Raw genomic sequence first — 21,728 nt, 5'->3', positions numbered from 1 at the left:
GATTTTTTTTTTTTTTTTAACCAACCAGCGGTTTGGCAATTTATTTGACAATTCAGCAGCAGTTTCTATTGTAAAATTGAATAAGGATAATAATAGTGCTTACACCTTAGGGATGTTGGGAGATTGATGAAGTAAATGCATGAGCACTGCCCGGCACGGGGTAGCAAGTATTCCTTATCATGTTAGCAATGAATGTTGTGAGCTGATCTTCAAGCATGCAGAATGAAAAGGAAAACAAAACAAAAACAAATGGCCTGTGTTTATAGATTCATTTATGCTAGCGTTGCTACTGCCATCTCAGACACTTTCGTCACAGACACTATCTGTAGCTCTTAGTCCGCTTCCTGGTGCTTGACTGGACTCCAGCAAGCCTTGATCTCTCCCTTCTATGGTTCATTTAGCCATAGTCATGTGTTGTGCTGTGTGTTTTCTTTGTATTTTGCATTATCAGTGAGGTTGTGAGCTTCTTAAGGATAAGAAATATTATATACTTTTTTGTACCCAGAACAGTATCTTGTACCTTATTAACCTATGGAGAGACCTGAATAAGTACTGTGAACTAAAATAAAATCTTAAGGCTCGCCCCCACCTGCTGACTGAATGGACCCCCTCCTAAAACTGAGTTGATAGTGGTGAGAAGGGAGGTCAGCCATGCCTCATCATGCCCCCCTCCCTTCTTGTAGATATCCCTCGTAACTCATTAAGGGGCCTAAGGCTGTGCAAGGCAAAACTTAAACCACGCCTTCAAGTCATCAATTTACTTAGTAGACCACTTGAGTCTGAGTATATGTCCGACGACTTGTCTCTGATTAACAGACTTCCTTGACTTAAAACATGCCAAGCCTTTAGATAAAGCTTCATTTCCTTAACCAATTACAGATCAAAGAATCTTTAAACCCACCTACAACCTGTAATGCCTTGGTTCAAGATGTCCGGCCTTTTTGGGGAAACCAATGTAAGCCTTCCATGTATTGATTTATGACTTTATATGTAATTCCTGCCTTCCTGAAATGTATAAAATCAAACAGTAACCCAACCACAGTGAGACCACTTGCTCAAGTCTTCTTGGGTGTCACTCTCTGGGCCATCGTTGCACATGTTTGGCTCAGAATAAACCTCTTTAAGTTATTTTACAGAGTTTGGGTTCTTTTCCATTGACATTGTATACCCCTAAGTTATGTAATATGTATTCTTTTGCTCAACCATATGTTTATAAGACTCATCCATGTTGCTGTATCCTCCCTGTGTTTCCTAGCTAGTTGTAGTTGGTTAATTTTCTTTGCTGTGACATATCCCACTGTATGTCTATACCTCAAGTAATTTATCCTTTCTGCTCTTTATGGACATTTGGCTCATTTCCAGTTTGGGGCCACTAATAACAGTGTTCTATGGACATTCTCATGCATGTAGTCTGCGTAGAGTATAAACCCACGGGTGGAACTGCTGGGTCATAAGGTATGTATATGTTCAACTTTGCCAGATGATGCCAGTTCCTTTTCAAAATGCAGTACCAATTTACACTCCCACCGGCAGTGTATTCGAGTTTCTGCTGCTCTATAGTTTTGTCAATTTTTGGTATGGTCCAACTTTAAAATTTTTGTCCATCAGGAGTGAACATCGGTGTTTTCTTAGGGAAAGAACCCTTTACATCGCTGTCAGCTTCCTTGGAACAGGCACCTGGATAGCACCCGGCCAGGCGGGGGCGCTGGCCTCCAGGAGCAACGACGAGTGCGAGATAGAGAGGCCGGGGTGAAGCCGGAAGTGGCGCCTCGTCCGGCCGAGCCGCCATCTCGGCGTGAGACAGCAGGAGCCCCTGCCGGAGCCGCGCGATGTTGTCCCCTGCAGCCGCGTACTCGGGTCCCGGCAGAGACCGGTGGATGGAGCCGCACAGCGCCGCGGGCCCTTTGCAGCTGCGCTTTTCGCCCTACGCTTTCAACGGAGGGTAAAAGCCCCTGGGAGCCGCCGCTTTCGCCTTCGCCCGGCCACCTCTCTTCCTGGGCCCGTGGGTCCCGGCGGGAAAGGCGCTGCCCTGCCCCCCGCGGGCCTCGGGGCCCTGAGCTGAGTGGGTTTGTCTCTCTGTGGGCGGCTGCTCCATGCACCGCCTGCTCCCTGCTGCAGCGAGACAGCGCAGCGGGGATTGAAACGGCCTCTGCTCTGTGGACGGCCTTTAAAAACGGACTTTGCCTTTTCGTAGGGTCTAAACATGTTATGCCACAGCAGGCGAGGGGAGCGGTTTAGCATCTGAAACTTAAAAGTTAAGATTATTCGGTCCGTGTTGTTAGAGGCATAGTTGTGTCTGTAGCTGAAACGTCTGATCAACCAGCTTGATTATTTTCTGTTATTTCAAGTAGAAATAAGGTGGCATTGGTTTGCCAGACTTAATTTCATTGATCAGTGCTTTAAAAAAAAAAAAAAGTTTAGCTTAAGCTCAGAAGAAAAATACTCAGGGACCTTTTAATATACGTATTTTTGCATGGCTTTTTTTTTCTTAATTATAAGCTTTATCTTAAGTAATGCTTTTCTTGGTAGTACACTGAAGAATTAGCGTTGTACAAAGATGCTCTGATTAAGACTCTGGACAATGAAGAGCTATAAATTGAAGTAGTGGTTATAGTTTACCAGTCAAACTGTGTGCATTAAAACGTGCACACCCGATTTGAACAAACAGATGGTTCTTTAAGAAAACCAAAAGTATTTATCAGGTCATTATAAATTGGAAATTTTAATGCAGGTTTCTGGAGTATGTTAGAGAATGAAAGACAGTCGTAGCCTTGGTTCTGTCACTAAAGGACAGTGTGATCTTTGGGCACCTATCAGCATCTTGAACCTAAATTTCCTTATCTTCATAGTTTTGGGAAAGAATCAAGAGACGTGTATGCCATTGTCTTATTTAATCCTCATAATAGGTGAATGTTGAACTGAGAGGCCTAAGAGCCTCAGAGGGCTCTGAGGAGTTAAACTGTTCTGGTCACAAAGCTGCTGTACAGTTGAGCCAGGCCTTTGATTCATAGCTGTCTCTCCACTGAGTCTGTGTGCTTTTCCGTTACAGTTCTTAACACTTCCTGTGCTAATTAAGTAGTTACAGTGTAAGGTGAGTTATTAGACCCACTTCATAAGGCAATTCCTAATAACAAGAATTTTTAAGCTGTTCAGTATTGAGTACTCATTACTCACTGTTTAAGCCCTTGTAATCCAGTTTAAGCCATTATTGCCCTAAAGATTACTTACAACTTTCTGATTGTTTAATCAAATTACCTTTTTTCCATCTTTGTTCGTTTTCTTAATGTATTTATTGCAGCTGGCAGCAATTGTTTCCACAAAATGAGGCTTAGTTCTCTGCCTTTTTCTCCTCTAATTTTTTAAATGTGGTTAAACAGCAAGTAACCACCTCCATTTTTATCCCTGGGCACTCTCATGTGTATTATCCCTGGGAGGATAATTCCCAAATCTGTTTCCCCAGGTCTACCTCTCAGGAGTCCCTCAATTCTAGCTGCTTCAGTAAAACATGTCCGCCTGGATTTTCTGCTCTCACGTTTTCTCAAGATAGTAAACAAAACAAAAAGCAAGCTAACTATTCCTCTCAATCTATCTCTTTCTTTAAAATACTCCATATAATTATGCCGTCATTCTACTCATCCAAGTTTATAGTCTTCGATGTTATAATTGATTTTCCCAGTTCCTAACACATTTGAATAGATACAAAACCGTGTCCATTTTATGTGTTTGTGATGATTTTTGGATTTACCTGTTTCTTCCTGTTCACCCTGCTCCTTACTATGGCGTTAGTCTTGTTGGGACAGTGTTTCCATCCGATTTCACATTATGTCATTGTCAGGGTAGGCTTTTTGGGGAGGGCGTTGGGTAGAGTGCCGGGGCATCATCATAGCTCACTGCAACCTCAAACTCCAGGGCTCAGGCGATCCTTCTGCCTCAGCCTCCCGAGTAGCAGGAACTTACTACAGGCACTCACCACTGCACCTGGCTAATTTTTCTATTTTTGGTGGAGACAGGGTCTTGATCTTGTCAGGCTGGTCTTGAACTCCTGACCCCAAGCAATCCTCCTGCCTTGGCTTCCCAGAGTGCTAGGATTACAGGCATGAGCCACCGCACCCCGCCCAGAGTAGACTTTTTAAAACCCCACTTTGCAAATGGAACCTTTCTCACTGCTCAGATAACTTTCATGGTTCCTTACTAAAATTCCAAAATCTTCAGCTTGGCATTTGGGATCTTCTACGGTAGGAACCCTGTACCTCACATAAGCCTATGTCCCTCCACTTGTTTACACAGAAAGGGCTACCTGAGTAAGCCGCTTAAATGTACTATTTGAATTATTGCCTGTTTCCCTTTGCTCTCTGTCCGTTTACCTGGAATGTCATCCTTTTCTGCTTTAGAGCTTTAGCACAAATCCCACCTCAGTAAAAGTAGTAGCTAAAGTTTTCTGAGTGCTTAGGTTGTGTGAGGCACTGTGTTTGGTGCTTTATGTGAATTATGTCATTTAATTCCCACAGTCACCCTATAACACAGGCACTACTGTTATCATCACCTTGAACTTGGAGAATGTGTCCAAGGTCACACAGCTATTAAATGTCAAAAGTAAATCTTTGGCTCAGGTAATGCCAGAGCCCAGGTGTTTAGTCATCACACTGCAAAGCCACAACAATCTAGGGGACCACACTTACAGTGCCACACTTACTGGAGGACCAGTTATATGCCGGCACTGTTAGAAGGGCTTTACTCGTGTAATCCTTGCAGCACCCTAAGGAGGAGGCTGCTGCTAGGATCTCTGTTGTACATAGGGAAATTGAGGCCTTGAGAAGGAGCTCACCCACCGCCTCACATCTGCTGAGTGAGAGCCAGAGTTAGCACCCGGGCAGTCTGCTTTTGCAGTTCATGCTGGAGCCTCTTTAGTGAGTGCTCATAAATTGTAGTCACACAGGGAAAAGTTTGCTCTTGGTTCACTCATCAACAGATACTTGAATGCTAGACATTATACAAGGGGACTTCCATATAAAGAAATGGAAAAAAAAAAGACTAATCTCTTTTCTGAACTCATGTAGCTTTCCTTGTACCACTGACTGTCTATACCTGGTCCTCAAGGGCACGGACATGGTTCTGTATTATCAGAACTTTGCGTAAGTAGGCATTTAATTTTTGTGGATAATTCGGTGGCTTTTCAGTTTTCTTTGCCCTGATTTAGGCTTATGTTTTTTCCTGGATGTCTTGTGGCCAGGGGTCCTTCCTCTCCATTTGAATCCTATTCCTGTTCATATTGAGTATATTTCATTCTAGTGTTTTCCCTGCAGCATTCTCTTATTTGGAGGGAGAAGATTGCCTTCCTGAAGAATTAATTGTTTTTCTTTCTCTTTTCCACAGTACTGTATTGGCAATTGCTGGAGAAGATTTTTCAATTGTTGCTTCTGACACTCGATTGAGTGAAGGGTTTTCAATTCATACCCGAGACAGCCCCAAATGTTACAAATTGTAAGTAAACATTTCTAAGTACGCATTTCACACTGCCTTTCTGATGAGTTAATGCTGCAAGAGATTCCAATCCAATTCTAAACAATTTGTCTCATGAGCTTTTAGGTTGCCTGTTGGGAGCTTATCTTGCAGTTTTGCTGTAAAACCATTTTCTAAGTTAACGTTTCCTAATAATTTAGTGTGCAGTCTTATTAATATTTGTCATGTCTGGGTACTAGCAGTGCTTATGATAACCTAAATGTTTTCACCCCATCCTTTTATCATGAAAATTTCCAAATATACAACAGTAGATAAAAGAATTTCACAGTGAACACTCCTTTGCCATCACCTAGATCTTAGCATTAGCATTTCACTATAATCACTTTATCACATCTCTCCATCCTTCTATCCATTTGTGCTGCTGTAACCGAATACCACAGACTGGGGAATGTATGACAAACAGATTTATTGGCTCACAGTTCTGGAGGCTGAGAAGTCCCAAGATTGAGGGGCTGGCATCTGGCAAGGGCCTTCTTGCTGTGTCATCACATGGTGGAAGGGCAGGAGAGAGGGTGAGAAGGAGAGATCTCGACCAAGAGGGGCCCCCCACTCCTGTGGTGTTGGCCATTTAGGAGGGCAGAGCCCCCATGACCTGGCGATACCATCACAATGGCAGTTAGATTTTAACATGGATTTTGGAGGGGACACACATTCAAACCATAGCACCATTAATCCATTAAATGTTTTTTAAAATCTGTACCGCCCCCCCCCCCCTTTTTTTTATCTGAAGCATTGAATTTAGACATATCCTAAGCAATTACATCCACGGCTTACATTTTTAATGGGCCAACTATATTTTTTGTAAAACATATGAAAGTAAAGCTATATATGCTGAAAGAAAAAATACCTGTATTAATCTCCTCAATACATGTTTCACATCAGCAGTGGTTTGTATTTAACAGTTTTGGAAATGCATATTAATGGTCACTAATGCCTAGCTTAGTCACAAAAGCCTTAATAGGTGTGATACCCTGAATTGTAACAGGAATAGGACTGATGAGGTTTAGGCGCTTTGGACAGGGCCTTGTGGTATGTAGGGAGTAGGTGAAGAGACAGCTGTGTCCTCTTTCCTGGTTCCAGGGATGGCCAACGTCTTCACCTACAAACCAGTTGAAGTTGGCCTTCCTCTTCCTAAAATACTTTCCTTCTGTTTCCGTATTTTGATGCCCCTTTCTCCTTTCCATAAATTTTATAGTGCTCCCATAATGCCTTTTTTTCTCTTCTAAGAGAAAGAGGTAATTTGTGTAATTTGAAAGTAGTAAATATTGTACTATAAGTAAAATTTAAAAACATAACTTTATGGATACCATCTTGTACAAGCTTTTGCTCATCTTCGGATGTAGGGAACATAGGACATTCGTGAATACGTATATATCCTTCGTCCCATGTCATCTGGGGCTGACTGGAGCCAGGCCTGTCTCTTCCTCGCCTGTCTGAGGCTTTATTCTTTGCATGAAAACTCCCATTTTGATGCATCTGGATATTTGGGAAAAGCATCTTAAGTTCTAAGACTTTGTCCTTCCCTGTTGGTGTTGCCCGCCCATCTTGGTAGTAAAGGTGGCAAAGCCTTACAGGAGATTGGAGGTCTGTAACTCAGCGCCGAGAGGTGGGCTGTGCGGTAGATCAGGGAATGCAAGTGATGGCCCAGTGGTGTCTGCTACTCCCCTGGTAGGACAAGCTTCCAAAATGAGGAGTTTATCATGTGACCTCTGTAAAATACTTCTTAACAAGATTGGTAGGTTTCTTCGTAGATTGATACCAAGATTTAGGAACTAATTTTTGAGATACAGGGTTGAATTTGTAAGGATGTACCAAAATTTAATCACTTCCATATTGGTGGGCATTTAGGTTGTCTTGTGTTTGTTTTGTTTCAGAAAGCTATTACTATGTATAATCACAGGCGAGCCTGCAACTTACCTTTGTAAAGTTGTGTGAGTGTATTGATGAGATGGATTTCTGGCAATAGAGTTATTGAGTGAAAGTGATGTGAGTTTGCATTTTTACTAGATACTGCCAAGTTGCCTATCTAAGAAGTTAGATCAGTTAATGCTATTTCCACATATCTGAGAGTCCCCATTTTCCACAACCTCTCCGGCACTGGTTAGGTGTTAGTAGCCAGTCTAATTGGTTCCAGTTGTCTCTTGTTCAGATTTGGCTTTCTGAGTGACACAGAGGTGCTTTCCTTATGTTGATAGTGACTGTCTCTCTGTGCTTGTCTGTCTGTAGAACATTACCCATCTTTCCATTATGTTGTTCATGCTTTTCTTATTTGTAGGAACACTTTGTAGACTGTGGAAATTAAGATTAGACTTTGGTCTTATGTGCTACCAATATATTTTGTTAGTTTTTTTGAGCTGTTCATAGTATTTTTCTCTGTATAAGTTTTAACTTTTTATGTAGTCAGATTTTTTCCTGTGTGGCCTTTGGGTTGTGTCATGTTTAAATCTGCCTTTTTGGGCCCAAGATGGTAAAAAAATTCACCCATGTTCTCTTCAGTCTATTCATAGTTGCCTTTTTTTTCCTGACTTTTTGATCTACCTATAATTCATTTGATGTAAAGAGTGAGATGTAGGAACACACACACACATGTGCACACATGCACACACACACCGCCCTAAAAGCACTGGCCAGTTGTATTTCCGTTTAGGGAATAATGATAATATTTTTAAATTGAAAATTGCCCCAAGACATGTTTTTACTTTACTGTCTAACCAACTCAATTTCCTGAAATGTGCTTTTTACAGAACAGACAAAACAGTCATTGGATGCAGTGGTTTTCATGGAGACTGTCTTACCCTGACAAAGATTATTGAAGCAAGACTGAAGGTAGATGGTTTTATACATGACTACATTACTGAAAATTAATAGCAGACCAGGCACAGTGCCTTATGCCTGTAATCCTAACACTTGGGGAGGCCAAGGCGGGAGGACCACTGGAGGTCAGGAGTTTCAGACTAGCCAGAGCAACAGTGAGACCCTGTCTCTACAAAAAAATAGAAAAATTAGCTGGGCGTGATGGTGAGCATGTGTGGTCCCAGCTGAGGCGGGAGAATGGCTCGAGCCCAGGAGTTGGAGGTTGCAGTGAGCTATGGTGATGCCAGTGCACTCTTGTGGGGTGACAGAGCAAGACCGTATCTACATAAAAAAAAAAAAATTATAGCAATTCATGAGGTTCTGTTACTCTTTTACGGCCTCAGCGTGACTGTGGCTCAGAATAATTGGAAAGGTGCTAAGTGAGCAGGTGAAATACCGTCACTGCGGGATCATTAAAGCAGCATACTGTGAAACTGCAGCACGTTCCCTTGTTCAATCTCGGCACCGTACGGAGAGTTCTCCACCTTGCACAGGTTGCCTGAAGGGGGCTCTTCCGAAGATACTCCTCCCTCCAAAATGGAGCAGTCCCGTTTCCGTGGCAGGAGGCAGCCCAGGGGGCTTGTAGAGCCGTGCTCGGTTTGCTGTCGTCAGCTGAGCGGTTCCTTTCTACAGCGCTGTGCTCGTAGTGGGCAGAACCCACAAGCAGGAAGAGGAGGGAACAATCCAGGGGGAAAAGGCAGAACAGAAACCGCTAACTGCCCTCGCCGGACAGGCCTCAGCCTGCACAAAGGGCCAGCAGGCTGGTTGTGTTTTTTGCCTATTTGTGAGTAACACGTGAGGTTGTCTACACTCACAAGTGATGTCATAGTCATTGGAGCATGTAATGCGTTTATTTAACTGACACTTGGCTTTTTGAATGTGTGGAGATGATTTCACTCCATACTTACCAGTTGTTAGTACCTTTTTAGAACATTTACTTAGATTGGAAAATTTAGTGACTTACATTTATTGGCATATTTATATGATAATTCCTAATGCATATTTTATAAATAGGAGCTAGAAGACAAAAATATACTTCTTTTTTTAATTAATTTATTTTTAAAGCAGTATGTCTTACGGAATAGAAGACAAAAATAAATATGACATTGTTAATAAAAATAAGTAACGGTGAGTTCAGCATAATACACACTGTTCCTAAAATGTTTCTTTCCGAGATTATGACTTCAGTGAATAAATGTTGGTGCTCGGTTTTGAAACGAAATGATATCAGTATATTTTTGGTTGGGGGGTTGGGGGGTAGACAGTGTCTTGCACTGTCCCCCAGGCTATCGTGCACTGATGTACCCTGTAACGCCTGGGCTCAAGCGATCCTCCTGCTCAGCGTCTGGGTAGCTAGCACTGTAGGCTCCTGCCACCATACCTGGCTAATTTTTTTTGTTTTTGGTAGAGGTAGGGTCTCACTGTGTTGCCCAAGCTGCTCTCGAACTTCTGACCTCAGATGATCCCCCTGCCTGGCCTCCCAAAGTCCTGGGATTATAGGCATGAGCCACCATGCTGGCCAAGAATGTTTTTATAACTCTTATCTTGGAAAGAATTTCCTCTGTAAATCAATTTATCCATTACATGTAATAATTTTAATTATTTTTTAGTATTTTGACTGTCACTGTTTGATTTTATAGTACTTCTTAGGTTTCTCTTTAGAGATGCTTGCTGTGTGATTAACAGAAATTGAAGAACTTGAATTTATTTCATGTTTGTAATTTCTGTAGAATTTCTCCATCAGTTGGATAATTTAGTATTCCTAAGGTCTGATAAATCTAGGGTTGTGAAATCACTGTGTTGTTGTCCTGAGACCCTGTTTTGGATACTTGTGTTTTCAACTGTAGATGCTTTAAGGAGCAGGACCACTGCCCTGTATTAGAGTCCTGCAGAGTAAGGGTGCTGCCCGTACGTCGTCGTTCTCTCAGAGAGCTGCTCTACAAAGAGAGGGACCTATGTCTGGGTCCTATCAGGGGTCAGCAGACTTGTTCCTGTAAAGGACCAGATAGTAAATATTTTCAGCTTTATGGGCCGTTTGGTCTGTGTCAAACCGCTGGTCCCTGCCATCGTAATGAAAAAGCAGCCACAGACAGCAGGTGACGTGTGAGCACAACTGTTCCACTGACGCTTCCCTTGCAGACTCTGGCTGCAGCCTGGACTTGGCCCGAGGGCTGTGGTTTGCTGACCGTGTTCTGGACGAGGGAGGGAGGTGGCCTTGAGGCATCCCCCCTGGTCACCTCATACGCATTTACTCTCGTCTTTTTTGTTTTTAATTTCAAAATATTAAGGGGGTACAAACGGTATTGTTACATGGGTACGTTGCATAATGCTGAAGTCAGGGTTTTAGTGTGCCCGTCGCCAGAATAGTGTTCATTGTGCACCAAAGGTAGGTTTTCATCCCTCCCCACCTCCGTTGGTTTTCAGTGCCCTGTACGTCTCTTTGTTCCTGTGTGTGCCCATCCTTTAGCTCCCACTTATTAGTGAGAACATGTGGTGTTTGTTTTTCTGTTCCTGAGATCCTTCACTTACGATGATGGTCTCCAGTCCATCCAAGTTGCTGCAAAAGACATGATTTCCTTCCTTTTTATGACTGTGCAGTACTCCTTGGTGTATATATGCCACGTTTGCTTTGTCCACTCATGGATTGATGGGCACTTGACTTGATTCCGTGTCTTTGCAGTTGTGACACGTTTACTCCTGAATCAGTGGTGCCTGAGATAAGGGTGGCGTGGAAAACAGGGTCTTTAAACCTGAGGGCTGAGGTCTGACTTGCATTCTTTCACTTAAAATTTTTATAGCCCCCTCAAATGATAGGGTGTAGTAAATTATTTTATCTCAGTAATACTCTGATCATGAAAGAGACAGGCACGCTCTCCCCTTTCACTGCGGTGTGCGTTTATTCTTTACGCTGTTGATTTTGTAGTCTCTGACAGATTCTGCCTCTACATGCCTGTTATTCTTACCGATAATTGCAGATGTATAAACATTCCAATAACAAGGCCATGACTACGGGGGCCATTGCTGCAATGCTGTCTACGATCCTGTATTCAAGGCGCTTCTTTCCGTACTATGTTTACAACATCATCGGTGGACTTGATGAAGAAGGTAGGATGGTTTCTTTCTGGAAGACTGGGGAGGGGATGTTTGCATTTCCCTGACGTGTGAGTTTCCATTTAGAGTTGAAAAGAACCACAAACGCCATCTAGCCCAACAACTTCATTGTCTGGTAATGAAAGTAATGAAGAAACTGAAGCTAAAAGGAAAACAAGTGCCATCCAGAGGCACAAAACAAGTAGTGTGTTAAAGTTCTAGTAGTGAACGTTGAGCAGCCAGTTATTTTACTATTTTTTCAGGATCTCCCATGAGTTAGAGGTAAATAGTTAGCATTCTTATCTTACAGAAAGGGATCTGACATTGAGAAACTTGACCTAAATATGATTCTGAGTATTGACAGTTTCTTAACAAATACACTTCAAGAAGTTATTTAAAAATGGTGTCAGAGAAGTCATTTGGGGTAATTAGGGGTTTTTTGGTTTGTTTTTTTAAAGATAGGGTCTCACTCTGTTGCCCAGGCTGGAGTGCAGTGGGGTTACGTAGCTCACTGTAACCCCAGACTCCCGGGCTCCAGCCATCCTCCTGCCTCGGCCTCTCCAGCAGCTGGGACTACAGGCTTCGCACCGCATCCAGCGCAGAAGATTTCTGAAACACCTCTTTGATTTTCTGTCAGAGTCAGACCAGGAATGCCTGAGAAAATTAGTCTTGTTACCTGACATTTCTATTCTGGTTTTGACCCAAAGCTACATTACCCCACATGGGTACCAGTGTTTTCCACCAGGTCTGATTGGGGTTGGCTTTTGGTTGCTTCCAGAAACCAAGGAGAGTCTGCCAGGACAGATCTGTGCCCCCACATAGAGTAGTCCATTGAGATAGGAAGTTGCAAAAGTGTCCGTACTTTTTTTGTGCTTATATTAATACAAACATATATACAGTTTTTTTAGGCTTTTAAACAAAAGTTGGGTTGTGCTGTACATATTACAGCACTCTCTTCAGTTTACTTTGTTTGTGGATGTGTCCCCAAATCCCCACGTGTATGTAAGTCTTCCTCTTCCTAGGCTACCAAACAGCGGTAATGTGCACATCTAACATACAGAGAACGTGCTCAGTGTATCGGAGATTATTTTATGCAAGTTAACTTATCACTTTACAACCCTCTGAGGTGATTGTGTTACATATTATTCTTATTTCACAACTGCAAAAGGCAGCCCCATCAGGCCTCACAGTTAGTGTGGTGGAGGCGGGATTTGCACCTGAGCAGACTGGCTCCTGGTTTGCTGTCGTACCTTTGCACACCGCCTGGCTTTCCACCGTGTGGGGGTGCCGCTTGTCACTCATGGATGTTAGGTTGCTTGTAATTTTTGGCTTTTACATAATACAGAAATGTTCTCATTGTTCATATTGCTTTATGTGTTTACGTAAACATTTTTGTAGGGTAAATTCTATTCCATAAGTGAGATCATTACTGGGTCATAAGGTTGTACTTTTACATTTTGAAAGATTCTGCTGCTTTTAAAAAAGCATAATTTATACTTAATTCAGGAGAGTCCAAGAGACCCATTTCCCCAGCAAAACCAAGTTCTCTGTTGAGAATGGATGAATTCAGATCCTGTTTTTCTTACCAAAAAAAGTAGTGATTCTTTATAATTCTGGTAGCACAAAGCGACCGGTTACATTTTGGACAAAGCTGTTCTTTCATATGTGGCATTTTGTGGGGACACAGGATGGTAATAGGTGACATTAGTTTCAAGACAGCATGGAGTTTCTGGAGGGCAGGTGGGCCGTGGTATTTGAGTGACAGGGTGCGGAGCCTCTTGCCTCTGACCACATTCCCAGCTCCAGTTGGTGGTCAGGAGCAGCCCTGAGGAGCCAGGCTGTCTGCTGGATGTCACCTGTGCCACAGCGACCGTGTCCCAGCTGTCACCTGTGTCGCAGTGACTGTTCTGACCGTTGGCTGAAACGGTAGCCAAGTCGATGGTCCATTTTGTGTCATTTTGACTGGGTTTATTTTTGCCATGTTCTGGGATGATGAGCAGGGTGCCGTCCTCATGGAGACTGTTTTCTTCTTTAAGGAAAGGGAGCTGTGTACAGCTTTGACCCGGTGGGGTCCTACCAGAGAGACTCCTTCAAGGCCGGAGGCTCGGCCAGTGCCATGCTGCAGCCCCTGCTCGATAACCAGGTAACCGGGCCGCGTCCCGGCGGTTGTGTTCGCGTGCAGTGCCTCCTCCACGTCCCCTTCGGTAGCTTGGGAGAACAGAGAGAGAGAGAAAGGCTTTCTTGTGAAGGCCTGCCGAGTTTGTTCCGCTGACCTGCCCGTCCACACCTGCCTGTCCTGCTGTGTGTGCTCCGCCTGCCGTCTGGCGGGTCCACCCTGGCTCCTAGGGCTTGACTGTCCTGTGTCCTCGTGACTCTGGGTCTCTCGTGGCTGCAGCGATTGGTCTGTGTGTTCAGTTCTCCTCTTGCCTCCTTTATGACCTTATGATGAAGGCCATGAAAATACCTTTCTCCCCCTTGGCGTTTCTGTGTTGCTTAATTTTGTATTTTATCGTCCATGTGTACAGCTGACCCTCGAACAGCGCAAGGATGGGGGTGGCGACTCCATGAGCAGTCAGAAATCCACCTATAATTTTTGATTCCTTAAAAAGTTACCAATAACATAAATAGTTGACACGTATGTTGTATGTTACATGTATTATGTACTGTATCTTACAATAAGATGTAACAGAAAATATGTTATTAGGAAAATCATAAGGAAAACGTTACAAAAATCGTAAGGAAGAGAAGCTGTATTTACAGTACTGCCTTGTATTTGTCGACACAGTAAGTTTATGCCGTCTGTTTACAAGGTGAATTGTCCGAAATGGGCCTCCGCAGCTGTGGGCCTCAGTTTACAGAGCACGTCAAGCAATTCAGCTTTGTCTTGTGAGACCATGACTTCTCTCTGGTTCCTGGAAGCACTTCTGGTATCACAAGTACCACTGTGTAGGGTCCCGTGCTGCTACTCAGTTTATGGCGCTGCACTGGACATGATGGAAAATAGGTGAGACCCGCAAGCTCCACGGTTTACGGGAGAGGTGAACCACTCATGGGGACAACAGGCATCCCGTGGCATTTCAGTGCGTGCTGCCCCCCCGAGGTGGCCGTGAAACGGTGACAGGGCACCGTGTGCGGCAGTTCATTCTGTGCAGTTGTGTGTTGATGCTGCCGTGTGCCTATATTCCTGTCCACTGCCAGCGGTGCCGTGTGCAGTCTGTAAGTGTAAGTTTTGATAAGTTTCAGCTTTTTATAATTTGTGCATGTTTTGTGGTAGTAAATGGTAAAAGAGACTAGTATGTACATATATTTTATGCATTCACGACATACCTGACTTTTTCTTAATTTTTTTGGATATTTCTAGGCTATACTGTGAGTTTTTTCAAATTGTTGCAAACTTCCAAAATGTTTTCCTATATATTGAAAAAAATCCATGTATAAGTGGACCTGAGAAGTTCAAATCCGCGCTGTTCCAGGGTCAGCTGTGTTTTTGGTTTGTCCCTCTCCCGTTACTGCTGGCTGGACTCGGGCCTGCACCGCCAGGTGATGGGCTGTGCCTGCTGCCGTCCCTCCTGCCGCCACGCCTGCCTGCTGCCTCCCGCTCACTCTTCTAGGGTGTCACACGCCGCTCCCCTCTCTGTCTCCCGCCCTCCCACACTCGCCCGGACGGTCCCCGCGGTGGTCACTCTCCCGGCCCTCCCCCCCCTCCCCGGCTGCTCTGGGTGTCTGCTTTGCTGCAGCCCGTCCCTGCCTGTCCCCACCTGTCCCCGCCCGTCCCGTCCCTGCCTACTCGGCACCTCCCTGCCGAAGCCCCTCTCCCCGCACTGCGGGTGGCTGTGCGGGGGCCTCCTGGCTGCTTCCCGGTCACAGCACCTCGTCTTCTAGCTCTAGGTCATGTGTCCCTCAAGAGGTGGAGCTTTGCCAGGGAGCCCTTGTCAGACTTCTGGTGTGTGTAATCCAGCCGGGTCTGGGAGGGTTTTAATTTTAATTTTGTGTTGATGTATTCATTGTGAGTCCTCAGGCGTTTGGGGGTATCTGGGGGGACTTGAACCTTCCTTTGTGCGTCCTGCCACGTGAGCCCTCAACCAGGTTTCCTGCCCCACCAGGTTGGTTTTAAGAACATGCAGAATGTGGAGCACGTGCCACTGTCCTTGGATAGAGCCATGCGGCTGGTGAAAGACGTCTTCATTTCTGCGGCCGAGAGGGATGTATACACCGGGGACGCGCTCAGGATCTGCATTGTGACCCGAGACGGCACCCGGGAGGAGACGGTTCCCCTGAGGAAGGACTGAGCGGCGCCTTTGTGCCGAGCCGCCTGCTGCTGTACCTTGGAATTTGTTTATTAAAAAGGCCTGACATGCTCGTTCTGTTACAGTGTGTCTTCCCTCAGCAAGACAGGTCTAGGAAGTCGGACTTCTTTTCGTTTCCTTCATTCTTCCCACTTTTCTTTCAGAGGCATTTTTGTATTTAAGGGTGAAAAATGGGTCATGTCAGTTTTTCCTTACACTTAGGAGCAAGGAATTTATCTGGAAAAGTTGACCTTTTTGGCAGACTTATTTACCCCACCAGCTTGCCTGAGGGACCTTTCACCCACCCAGATGGGGCAGTGTTTCCCAGGGTTTTATGAAAACTTTGGTGGATATAAACGGAATATATTAAAGATTTTTCATTCCCTGGACTGTTAAACAAGCAGTCTGGAATAGCTGTTTTGGAAAAAAATCTTCAAAATAAAATTGTAAAAGGAAGTAGCCCTTTACGTAGGCATTAGGCAGAAACCTTGGTTAATTTTTATAAGCACTTCAGCAATGTTAAAATTGAGACCTACATATGAAAGAATTTTTTGTTTTAGATCTATTAAATACATTTTAATTCCATTATAATATTTGGGTAATCTTGTTGGTGTTGAACAGGTCGGATTACACATGACCTGGGAGCTGTGATTTGCTTCCTGGCAGAACAGCCTGTGGTGTGATGGAACCACTTCTGCTTATTTTGCCTCTTGTTAAAAGGTATTGAATTCAGATTATCAAAGATTCCTAGTAGATACGCCTTGTAACAATTCACTCTACAAACGTCTGTCAGAGGCTGTCCCGGGCCCTGGGGCAGTGGCAGGACCGGGTTCCTGTTTCTCCTGCAGAGACGAGGCTCGGAGACTTGCTGGAGAGATGATGGGAAGGATGGGAAGGGGTTTATGGGGGAACTGGCCACTCGATAGTGGAGGCTGAGGAGTCAGTCCAAGACCGAAGGCCTGAGAACAAGGGTGGTGCCCGCCAGGTGCCCGCCAAGGAGTGTTGACCTCCGCGGGCAGGAGCAGGTCCTCTTTCCTTTGCCTTTTTGTTCTGTCTGGGCCCCTTCCTACTGGGTGGTGCCCACTGAGTCCGCCAGCTCTCTGGCTGATCTCTGGAAAAACCCTCACAGACACACCCAGGAATAATGCTTTAATGGCTGTTTTGGTGTCCCTTCACCTGGTCATATCGATACCTAAAACTATCACAATGTCCTACCTAAAAATTGCAGACTCTATCCCCTTCAAAATGTACATTTTTCATCTTTGTACAAACTAGGTAAATTTATTCTTGAGGATATCTCATTGATTGGGGATTCAAGTTTTTGCTATTTTAAATTAAATAAATTTGTGTGTCTAGAACTTTCTATAAGGTTCTCAGGTCCCAAGCTTTCTAGGGAGGTTCTACAAATTGAGTAATGATTGCTGGCACGTAATTGGTGTTTCCTGATGTCTTTTCCTCACCTTCAGCTAAAATGATTCCCTGCTGGTGTTGCTGGGGGCCGAGTGTGGTCTTAGTGCCGTGGGCAGCACCGCCCAGTCCAGAGGGCCCTGGTGCGAGGCTCCCAGAGCTCGCTTGGCCCCAGTTATTTGTGTGGCTTTTATAGATCCTTCACCTTCATTCCTCACCTGAAAAAGGGAGCCTTTTAGCCTTGATAAAGATGGTGATAATACTTGGACAAAGTATAATTCATGTTTGATTAGAAAGCTGCCGCTGTGCAGACTTCCTTCCTTTCCTACAGCAGAGTGACCCTCCTGCCTGCGAGGGTCTCTGCGTATTCGGAACCCTCGAGGGAAAAGTTCTACGTTCGTGGAGCGATGGCTCACGCATACACCGGATTTGGATGCAGCAGGTGCTTCTCCTTAGTCATCAGACAAATGGCACAGGTACTTACGCAGCCTGCCCGCCGAGGCAGCTCTGCCGTGGGAGGGTCAGGGTTACTGGGAGCCTCCGTCTTGTCCTGGGCACGGTGCCTCTGCAGGCCCACCTCAAAGGAATGTGGACAACTTAGTAGGAAAATGGTCTCATTACCAATATGTCTCAATTATTACCCTGGTAGTTTTCCTTTTCCTCCCTTTCTGTACCTGTTCCCTGGGTGAGCCTTTCGTGGCCAGAGCGCATGTGTAGGGACATGCCTCCTGGCTCGAGCCTCCCGTCCCCCGTGTTGGTGATTTTCAAGGTGTGACTGGTGGGTCGCCTGTAGCAGCATCACGTAGGGGACCTGTTCACAGCTAACTCTTGGGCCCACCCTAGATCTATTTTCCCAGTCTCTGGGCTTGGGCATGAAAATCTGCATTTTTTTTTTGAGACAGGGTCTCGATCTGTTGCCCAGGCTGGAGTACAGTGGTGTCGTCATAGCTCAGTGCAACCTCAAACTCTTGGGCTCAAGTGATTCTCTGATTCTCCTGCCTCAGCCTCCCGAGTAGCTGGGACTATAGGCATGTGCCACCATGCCTGGCTAGTTTTCCTATTTTTTGTAGAGACGGGGGTCTCATTCTTGCTCAGGCTGGCCTCGAACTCTTGACTTCAAGCGATCCTCCCTCCTTGGCCTCCAAAAGTGCTAGGATTATAGGTGTGAGCCACCTGAGCTGGCCGAAAATCTGCATTTTTAAAATCAAATACCCAGGTGATTACACATACACAATTTAAGAACTCATTTAACGCCTCAGCAGACAGGTTCAATCAGAGAAACAACCCCTAGCAGACAAAAAAAAAGATAACGAGTTTGACCTCAATTAGGAAGAGCTGGTTGCATCTATGTGAGGCTGTTGTTTCTGTTTCAGGTGCTCGAGCCGGAAACCCACGGCACAGGCTGTCAGAAAGGGGCGTGGGTGTGGAGTGGGGGATGCTGGGACAGACTAGATTGATTGTGACCTGGGACCATGTGTACCAGTCTCCCTGCCTCGGGTCACCCACTTCCCTGGTCAGGTTTAGGCTCCTTTGTTCTGGGCTAAACTCTGGGGAGAAGCTGGGGAAGGGTCTGGCAGGACTGAAGGAGCTGGGAGCCGCCAGGTGCTGCCCACGCACACTGCCAGGTGCCTTCAGGTAAGGAGCACGCAGGAGCCGCCAGCCCCACAGGTAAGGAGCACGCAGGAGCCGCCAGCCCCACAGGTAAGGAGCACGCAGGAGCCGCCAGCCCCACAGGTAAGGAGCACGCAGGAGCCGCCAGCCCCCACTGAGCGTAAGAACAGAGGCCTCGCCCGGCCGCCTGCATCGTGGGCCGCACGGTGTTCACTGCTCACCAGAACTCTCATCTCCGCATGAAGGTCAAGTCTTGCTTCCTAGCTTTGTGAAAGTAAATAATTCGACCTTTTAAAGCTGTTGGAACTTTAGGTTATCTGGAGCCTTAAGAGGAATGTGGCCGTGCAACCTGAGTCCCGCAGCCTGCAGCTGCAACTTGTCTTTTTTTTTCCCTGTAAATAATTAAGACCAAATGGCGCCAGAGATAAGACCCCCTTAGATCACTGTCCCTCCTCCTGGAGTAATAAAGTAATCTGCCCTGGAATGTAGCAGTCTGTAGCCAATGGGATCCCTGTGGCGGCTGCGCTCGTCTTGTGCGGAAAGTGTGATCCTGCTTACTCTGTGTGAGCGAAACCCTGACTTCTCCACTTAGGAACGCCGACCCCGTTCTTTTGGACTTGGTGTGTCCACATAGCCACCCTCAAGCTTTGTGTGCAGATAAAATCTATGCTTAATGGTAATTTCTGAATCGCGTTATTTAAGGCTGACAGCTTCCAGTCGCCGCATGGGCGGTCCCTGCTCCGTACCCAGCTTCCCACCTCTTGGACACCCCTCTGTCCCAGCGGGGCTGCCTCTCCACGTGGGTGTGATGTTCTCACTCTTACTTGGTGATTCAACTATTAATATTCTCTGACTTCGTGTAACGTCCCCTTGAACTTTGCAAATCATCCTGTTTAAGTCCAGATACAGTTTTATTTTTGCTACTGAAATTTTCCCAACTATTCTAGATTTTATAAGTTTCTTCCAAGGTTCTATGCACTTGATACTTAGAGCTTATATTAGGTGTTAATGCAATTATTAGTGCAATTGTTATTTCTTAAATATTGTCCCTCCCCCACTACTTGTTTTCTTGTGTGCCCAGTGTACAAGGTTTGGACACATGGGAGGCACTCAAAGCCTTTGAAAATCCATCCTGCTGCCTGCTTCTGGTTGGGAGAGAAACCTCAGGTCTGTGAGTAACTCAGACTCCTTTCCACCCCTCTGGAGTCCTTAGCAGCAGGGCCGGGTCTAAACTTGGGAAGGAGCTTCAAGTTCCTTTATTTTAAGTTGTCTCTTCTACGGAGGGGGTGGCAGCTGTGTCCGTGGATGATTTGGATGGTGGGGGGCACAAGCACCTCCCCCTCGATTTGTGCTCACCAGGGTAGAGGGTACGAGAGTCTTGCTTCACCCACGGGACCAGCGTTGGTTCATCTATTACCACCCTGTGCCTGTTTTCTCTTCGAGACGGGGAGGTGTGTTTGTGTGCATCTGGAGGTGGCAACTCTGGACGATCACGCCTTCCCCTGACGAGAACCTCCCAGCTGCTTGGTGTCCCACACCCCGTCCCGACGGGGCCTCGTGTGCACGGGCTCCACTCTAGAATGTTCAGCTGCCAAGTTGTTCTCCCTTGTCGCAGTGGCTCCTGGGAGCTTGTGAATTATCTTTGAAAAGTATTTCTTCTATAATGGGAAAATATTCAAGAAACAGTGGGGGTGTGGGTTGATGTACACAGGCCTACTTGTTATTAGCTTGTTGCAAAAGTAATTGCTGTTTTAGTTTTTTTTTTTTGTTTTTTTTTTTTTACTATTTTAACACAATTTATTAGAACACAGTCCCTCATTCAGAAGCCAACAAGACATCAGGACAGCAGAAAGGAAGGTGGGGAAAGAAAGGAAGGCCCTGTGAGGCACCAAAGAGAAAGTAGTAGCCTCAGTTAAGAAATTTCATTTTATTCTAATAAAGACTAATGCATGCCTGATAATCTAGTGATAATTCATACGTTTAGTGGTTCACAGTATTTTTAGAAAACACGTAATATTAACATTCAAATAAGACATTATATAAAGTTTTATAAAGAATGAAATGTTTACTGTAATCCTTTAAAAAAGCCTTGGTCCATTTTGAAAGGTCAACAATAAATTTTTGAAAAATCAAAGGAAAAGGAAAATAAGCTTTTTTCCCCCAGGATACATGAGAACTACTTGCTGGCATTTGTATGTGCCTGGAATAGAATGGGCCACATTTTCGAAGGCCGTCAGTGACAGCAGGTGCGGGGCTTGTTTCCTCTGACTCAGCACTGAGTCGAGCAAGTGTCCTGCGGAAGACACAGGCTCTTCTTCCACCTCCATCTCGCCCCAGTCTGCTCCAGGCCACAGTCTGTGCGCAGGCGCCTGGTTGCCCCGCTCAGGAGTCGAAATGGTTTATATTGATAAATGGCTGCTCACGGGACACTGGCCAGCAGAGTTCTTTCTCCCTAAGGCAGGGTGACGGCAAAAGCCAGCAGATACCGGCTGGGCGCGGTGGCTCACGCCTGTAATCCCAGCACTCTGGGAGGCCGAGGCGGGTGGATCGCTCGAGGTCAGGAGTTCGAGACCAGTCTGAGCAAGAGCAAGACCCCGTCTCTACTAAAAAATAGAAAGAAATTATCTGGCCAACTGAAAAATATATATATAGAAAAAATTAGCCGGGCATGGTGGCGCATGCCTGTAGTCCCAGCTACTCGGGAGGCTGAGGCAGGAGGATCGCTTGAGCCCAGGAGTTTGAGGTTGCTGTGAGCTAGGCTGACCCCACGGCACTCACTCTAGCCCAGGCAACACAGCGAGACTCTGTCTCAAAAAAACAAAAAACAAAAGCACGTCCCAAAGCCAAACTTGCACCAACAAAGGTCCTGGTCACTGTTTGGTGATCTGCTGACAGTCTGACCCACTACAGCTTTCTGAATCCTGGTGAAACCGTTACATCCGAGAACTATGCTCGGCAAAT

General features: G+C 45.4%; 1 protein-coding gene across 1 annotated transcript; it reads left to right on the top strand.

The window, feature by feature from the left end:
* Window positions 1–1,748: 1,748 nt before the first annotated feature.
* Window positions 1,749–15,823, top strand: PSMB1 (proteasome 20S subunit beta 1). The gene is made up of 6 exons (XM_045544762.1): window positions 1,749–1,942; window positions 5,374–5,481; window positions 8,265–8,346; window positions 11,349–11,478; window positions 13,500–13,606; window positions 15,567–15,823. Exons 1-6 carry the CDS (start codon window positions 1,830–1,832, stop codon window positions 15,750–15,752), a joined length of 726 nt encoding a protein of 241 aa, XP_045400718.1. The 5' UTR covers window positions 1,749–1,829; the 3' UTR covers window positions 15,753–15,823.
* The last annotated feature ends 5,905 nt before the right edge of the window (window positions 15,824–21,728 follow it).

This window comes from Lemur catta, chromosome 2 (genome assembly GCF_020740605.2).
Source record: "Lemur catta isolate mLemCat1 chromosome 2, mLemCat1.pri, whole genome shotgun sequence".
NCBI classification, from domain to species: domain Eukaryota; kingdom Metazoa; phylum Chordata; class Mammalia; order Primates; family Lemuridae; genus Lemur; species Lemur catta.
The sequence above is the reverse complement of the archived record's forward strand: the minus strand, read 5'-3'. Positions and strand labels throughout refer to the sequence as shown.

Bases quoted from the DNA above. Each gene is read 5' to 3' on its own strand.
- PSMB1 (XM_045544762.1), top strand. From the start codon at position 1,830: ATGTTGTCCCCTGCAGCCGCGTACTCGGGTCCCGGCAGAGACCGGTGG. The intron at 11,479-13,499 runs GTAGGATGGTTT...TTCTTCTTTAAG, and splicing joins CGGTGGACTTGATGAAGAAG to GAAAGGGAGCTGTGTACAGC. The intron at 13,607-15,566 runs GTAACCGGGCCG...CTGCCCCACCAG, and splicing joins AGCCCCTGCTCGATAACCAG to GTTGGTTTTAAGAACATGCA.